This window comes from Protobothrops mucrosquamatus, unplaced genomic scaffold (assembly GCF_001527695.2).
Source record: "Protobothrops mucrosquamatus isolate PMUCROS unplaced genomic scaffold, P.Mucros_1.0 scaffold_168, whole genome shotgun sequence".
In the NCBI taxonomy this organism is placed as follows: Eukaryota; Metazoa; Chordata; class Lepidosauria; order Squamata; family Viperidae; genus Protobothrops; species Protobothrops mucrosquamatus.
In genome coordinates this window covers 1,386-8,241 of record NW_015386244.1, presented here as the reverse complement: position 1 = coordinate 8,241, position 6,856 = coordinate 1,386, and the positions used below count along the sequence as shown (strand labels likewise).

Here is a 6,856-nt window from a genome sequence, read left to right as displayed (position 1 = left end):
TCAGATGAATTAAAGCCATATATTTCAGATGACAACACAGCATTTACACTTTCCCAATAAAACAAATATAAAATCAAGAGGTTTAGGTGGAAGGAAAAGGGGCTTATAATCAAACTTATTTTCATACCATCAAAGTGAATCTTCTCCAGAAGGTGTACATAACTATCTCGTACAAGAAATTATTCTTTTATGTTTTTAAAAACCTAAATAATACATCTATTCCATTCTTTTATCTATAAAGATAACACTACTATTAAAAGTAGCATGCAAGGAGCATGATCAAGGATAGGTGCCCTTCAGAGATATTTATCCAAATGGCTTCAGTTATTGAATCTGGAAGAGGGATAACATTTGGAATTCTTTAAGCAACTTCTGAAACCATCAATTGTGGCAGAATACTGGATGGGAAATTCTGGTAGTTTTACTTAGTTGTCAAGGTTGAGAAACACTGAAGTATGGTATTCTGCACTAACTTATCCTTCCAGGATAAGTTCCGGAACCGGGACATCTATTTAAGTCTTTGTATTGTATCAAACTCTGTATTGTGTTTAAAATCTATGTGTATATAATAATCAGATTTCTTTCTTGGACAGCCCATTCTCATTACCAAATATTAAGAATTAAAATCTGAACTTTTACTTTTGTATCATTTACCTGTCTTTCTGTTACATGCTTTTAGACTGTTTAGAATAAAACCATATATTCCCTATTATATGTCTTACGTAAGAAATTTGGGGACCTTTTCAGTCCTGGGATGCGGCTACTTTTCATATTCGTGTTACTTCAATTTTTAAACTGAAAACTAATGCATATGTAAAGGGATACAATTCCCTTTAGTTTTGGTGGTTTAGTTCTACAGATAAATATCGAATGGGAGAGAATTGCTGGGAAAAGGAGTGTTTTCATCTTTTACAACTACATTGCCATGTTTATTTTTTGTAAAAAAAACAGGAGACAAAATAAGACAATATATAGAAGCATGGGTGAGAACCTGAATTTGTCTTTGAATGAAGGTTGCATAGTCAAGGAAATTTTTCTATGTATTAATATTTAGAAAAATCTGATTCTTAAAGACAACTCTCAATAAAATTTATTTCAAATCAAAGTTGTTATAAAATATAAATAAATTCCTCATTATTTACACAGAGACGCATCTTCTTAACACAGATAATTGCTTTGACATGCCTTTTACAAGTTTATATGATTACCTAAATGGAAAAGGAAAACAGCAAACTCCTCTGATGATGTTACCTAGTTTGGGGTAAGGAAACCTCTGCAAACAAACAAACAAATAAACTCAGAGAGCATTTTAGAAAGCTTTCCTCTAAAATGGAAAAGGAATTCGGGAATTCTTTTTTTCCTCAAGAATTTGGAAAAATGTTGCTGTTATTCAGGAACAGATTTTTAAAAGGTAAAAGAAAAGAAAGCCGCTAGATCAATGTCCTAGATTCTCCCATCTTTGATACGATGCTGACAAAATCTATTCTATGTAAGATAAGGAACCCCACCTATAATTGTTAGCAAAGATTAAATCCTTAATTAAAGGAAATAATTTCAATCAGGCTGACTGAGTGCAGCTTTAGAACATCAAGAAATGCTAATTTTATTTGGAAAATCCCAAACACCTTGCAAAACTAAAAATACAATAGAATAAAGAAAAATATTCATTTTAGCTTTTACATAGAAATTACATTTTCTTATATTGAGAAATGTTGACTTATCAGTCCCTATTTAAAGGACTTCGGATGTCATAGACTAAATTTGAAAGTGGACAAAAGTAAAGTTTGAACTATGTCTGATGTACCCAAACTAGTCTGCATAATTCATTTATATCCATCACTTTATATCCGTCATTTATGTACTGATGCAACATTGCAAATGACACAATTATGTCAAGACCTGGTTATTTTAAAGACCTGGTTTTTTCCACCAAGCACAAGTGGGTATGCTGTGTTTGAAAATGTTAATTTGGCAGACAAGGTTTGTGTTCATTTTTTGTACAATTTTGATAACTATATTTAGTTTACTATTTTTGAAAGATAGATTTGGAGCTTGCTGGTGTTTCTGACTGTTATTTGCTCAGAGCCATTTAGAATGGGTTGGCTAAAAATAAAACTAAATACATGAACACTTATGTTAACTCTGAGTGAGCACTTGAAAACCAGCATATTTTCAGTTTTCCAATTTCTCACCATTGTCTATTCAAGTATGGAAGGTATAATAACTCAGTTTTTAGAATATGGCTTCTTGGTTGTATTAGTGATTTGGGTCACTGGCTGCCTGCATTTTTAATTTTTATAATGTTCACTATTGTTTTTATTCTATTTTAATTCTGTTCAACGGAATTATAGTCGACAGTTACTCATTGAGATTGTATAAATTAAATAAATGTATTTAACAGTTTCTACCTGAAGCATTAATGCTTTTTTACAACAGCAGTATGCTTTCATGCCACTCAGAGTCACCGGAAGTTGGGCAGCATATAAATTTAATATACACATAAAAATCCTTCAAAAACAAATTAGAAAACATGCCAGCTTAGCCATTTAGTTTCAGCATGCTTTTACCCTTGCCATGCCCACTTCCTTTTGTTGCACCAGCTGCCAGTATGCTTCTGGATGCAATTCAAAGTGCTACTTATCACCTATAAAGCCCTATATGGCATGGGCCTGGTTATTTGAGGGGCTGCCTGTTTCCTGTGGTTTCTGTCCAGTAAGAGCCAACAAGTGGGCATGCTCCAGGTCCCTTTGATCAGTGTTATTTTTCAGGACCCGGGAAGCATGTTGTGGCACCTGTCCTGTGGAATGAAGTCCCCTTAAGCTATGGACAGCTCGTATCATGATGGCATTTAGGAAGGCTTTAAATACCTGGCTATTATCCCAGGGCATGGGGTAAGGTGCATTCAACCTTATTAGAGGTAATCAATATATGTTGTTTGGGTCTTGAGCAGTACCAAAATAAATTGACATGCAGTATTGTATGGGACTGTAAATCAATTCTGTGCAAGCAAACAGATATGCAGTGAATTAATTTGGAAAGCACTTTCATACCTATGGTCTAGGATGTGATGAAGATCATTTTGGTCTGCTTGCATCGTTTTCTGAAATAACTTCCATTAACACTTCATATTCACTGTATTTTCTTAATGACTGTATCATTTCATCTAACAGTTCTTCCCCCAGCATGAATCTTTCGATGTGATGTACTGTCTTGCCTATTCTATGGTCAGTAACCCGATCCTGGGGAAAATTGTAAGTTCTGATTTTCTCTGATCTTCCTTTAGTCCCAATCTAAACAGGGGAAAAAAAATAATCAGTAAGTTTTTTATACATCCTAATAGTTTAGTATTTAGGAAATGTTCCCAATCCAACAAAATGTGAGTGTGTGTGTGAGAGAGTGAGTGTATGTGTGTATCCATGAAAAGAGTAAAGCATCAATATAAACAAAAAGCACACAGAAGATAAATACACTGTTCTGAAGAGCTTCCAGTCTAAATTGCTCAAGAAAAGGGCAGGAAATTTGGAGGAGAGTTAGTGAACTTTTGTTACATTTCCTCATAAAAGGCAATTATTGTAAGAGGTATGCATAATACCTCTTTTACATATCTCCCTTTAAATATGCTTTTTCTCAGTCAGGGAGAAATTTCGAATAAAGTAGATAGGAGAAGAGAAGTAAAGAAATAGAGATTAAACAGTTTAAATAATTAACCTATCCCAAATTCCCTCAAAATGTCTTGAGCTACAATTTTCATGATTAGCCAGCTAGTAGGCTAGACATTTTGAAAGACCAATATATGGAGGGCACCAATTTGGGAGAACGCTGTTCTGCACAAGTACTCCTTCCTTCCTTCCTTCCTTCCTTCCTTCCTTCCTTCCTTCCTTCCTTCCTTCCTTCCTTCCTTCCTTCTTCTTTCTCTTTCCTTCCTTTCCTCCCTCCCTTCCACCAATGCTAATTACCATTTCAGAGTTCACTGTGCATCACTTGTGTTTCAACCACATCTATCTAAATTACAATCCATGTCTTTTCAATATGAGCTGATTTAGCCAACACCACAAAATATAGCCAACACCACAAACAAAGCAGTCTGCGGATGTCTGCTTTTCTGATCGTGCTCACTGACGTTCTCTATGACCAGGTACAGCAAATAAATTATGGGATAGTATTATCAATTATTTCTTTATGATGTTACCAAAACAGTTTCTCTGGCCAGTTCTGGTTTTTTCTTTGTAACTGAGGCTTGAGTGAAACAGCGTGCATCAGTGCACTGCTGATTTGCCAGGTGCAAGGTATTGTCAGGTGCAAGGAAGCAGAATGACACCATGAGCTGATCCGAGATGTTTCTTTATTGCTACTCGCCTGTTTACAAGAATCTCACTAGACTAACTGCACTCTCTTGAGAACAACCAGATAAGCACTTCGGGGGGGGGTGGTAATTTTTTTTTGGGGGGGAGGAGTTAAGATTCCATTGCTTCCTCTTCTGCAAGGACTCCAAGCTAGCCAGTCTTTTAACTCCATCTCCCACCCCTCAGCTGCAAATTCAACTATAGTTATTACAGCAGAACCATCCTTAGATCTGAAAAACAATGCAGTGTATTTTACCTGAATCTTTCTGGCAGTATGTATCTTTGCTGTTTGTTCTTCAAGTCTGATGCTATATAATTTAGCATGAAGAAGCTCCATAGCTTTTTCTTTATTTTTAATTTGAGACCTTTCTTGCTGACATTCAGATACTACACCTACAACAAAGGAAATGTAGAAGTTAGGCCTCCCCAAAATGTGAAGTATGTCAAGAACAAAAATGTATTTTGTATGTTGAGTTATAACAAGTAAAGAAGACGACTTTGCAATTTTTAGTCAAACGATACAACTGAATTATTATACTATTTTAGGTCTAAAAAATTAAAAATAGGATGCCAGGATTTGGAAACAAATAGCTTACTGAAGCTGTAGCAAAATCAGAACAGGCATTGACTAGGATGACAAATTTTATTATATATTTTTATATATGTGCTATATATTCTACCAGAAGCCAAGGAACTTTTCTATGGCTTTTTTGTAAGAAGTTTGAATGCAGTGGAAGATATAATCTATGATACGTTGTTAGTTCTAAGAAAATGAATACAGTATTATAGGTACAAGAGAAAGTTGGAAAGAGGTTGTTGATGGAAGGTTGCAAATAAAAGTCTGTCTGCCTTATAAACGAGAGAGAATATACACACACATTCCTGCATAAAGATGTACTGGACTGCACTGTTAGCAATGTACAATCTCACTTTACATAGCATATATCTAGTGTGTGTTCAAATTAGCACTCTCTACTGTTATATATTATCTCATCCTTTCCAAAGCAAGAATATTTTTCAAAGATTTCTCTCTCTCTCTAGTATTCCCCAAACTTAACTGGAACACTGAAACAGACTCTGGGCCATGTCCTTCCACATCTTCAGAACAAGTATTCACCAGAGCTTATCTTGGTTGGTTAGCTTCCTGATCTTATGCTACAGTAATGAAATGTCCTATATCCAATAACTTCATCACTCCAAATGGTAGACAACATTGATGGCTAAGNCTATGAAGCGGGTATCTTGTTACTGAGCATCATCATATAAAACATGGGAGCATATTTCAAAACAACAACAACAAGGAACTCATTTGAAAGTCCTGATCTAATACCTGAGGGAATATGGACAATCCGCACAGCACTATCAGTAGTATTCACATGCTGGCCACCAGCTCCACTGGCTCTTTTAGTCTCAATACGTAAGTCTCTAGGATTAATTGTCAGAGTTATCTGGAACAGGAAAGAAACACTTCACTCATTCTCTAACAACAATTTAGAGTTTGTCCCAAACTCAACAAACTTTATAAATTATTTATGCTGTAAGATTTGGTGACTTTATTAATGCTAATTTAGTCTAAATAAGTAGGGAAAAAAGTGTAATTGAATGGAATCCTCTTATCTGAATGCAGAATGATTGGGCCAAATACTTATAGTAACCGCATACCTCACTCGGCTGTGGTAATATTGCTACAGTCATTGTGCTGGTATGAATGCGGCCTTGCTTCTCAGTCTTTGGCACGCGCTGAACACGATGTACTCCTCCTTCAAACTTCAATTGTCCATATACTTCAAGGCCTTTTATACTGGCAGAGGCATGTCTTAAACCACCTTATTTAAAAAAACAACAACAGTAAAAGCAATCACAAAAGTATGTCTCCAGAAAAAGGTTATTTAAAAGCATTATTCAGAAGCACAAAAGAGTGTCTGTTTGTCTACCTATTGTGTGTGTTCATGAGTGTCTGTTGTTGAGCTATGATCTACCCAGCTGCACAGTTTATTCAAGGTCTATATCTTACACTGGTGGGCAGGGCATGCAGATGTAGGCATTCATGGAGAAAGAATAGTTATACTTTCATGTAGGTTATGGATGCCATTTACATGTCTCCCATTTTCCTGCCTTCTGACATATACAATGCCCTTATGTAATTCTAGTAAACCGAGAAACCAAGTAAGAAAAACAGGAGTCATCTACATCACACAATGTAAAGACGGTGACAGTCACTACATAGAACAGACAGGTGAAGATGAACTGTTAACTCCTTAATCTCACAACTCATGGATGGACTCAACCAGAGTTTGAGAAGCTGTTTATATTTTAGGTACACAAATTCAAAATTGCTTGAGAATTCCTGCCAGAATCAGCCATCAATAGACACAGATAGATAAACCTTACCAACCAGCAGCCAATACCCAGATTAAAACAGCACCAGATAAGCAGTCAATGAAGAAACAACACCCTAATCAAAACAAAAAAAATGGAAGCCACAATTCCACCAAGACTGGCAGGGCAAGCTA

General features: G+C 35.7%; 1 protein-coding gene across 1 annotated transcript; it reads right to left on the bottom strand.

Annotated features, from left to right (window-relative positions):
- Positions 1-2,681: 2,681 nt before the first annotated feature.
- Positions 2,682-6,169, bottom strand: MTRF1L (mitochondrial translational release factor 1 like; the record flags this gene model as incomplete). Its single annotated transcript, XM_015821772.1, has 4 exons — positions 2,682-3,290; positions 4,600-4,736; positions 5,674-5,791; positions 6,006-6,169. Coding segments are annotated over 4 exons (635 nt in total), but the record flags the coding sequence as incomplete, so codon positions are not given.
- Positions 6,170-6,856: the final 687 nt, after the last annotated feature.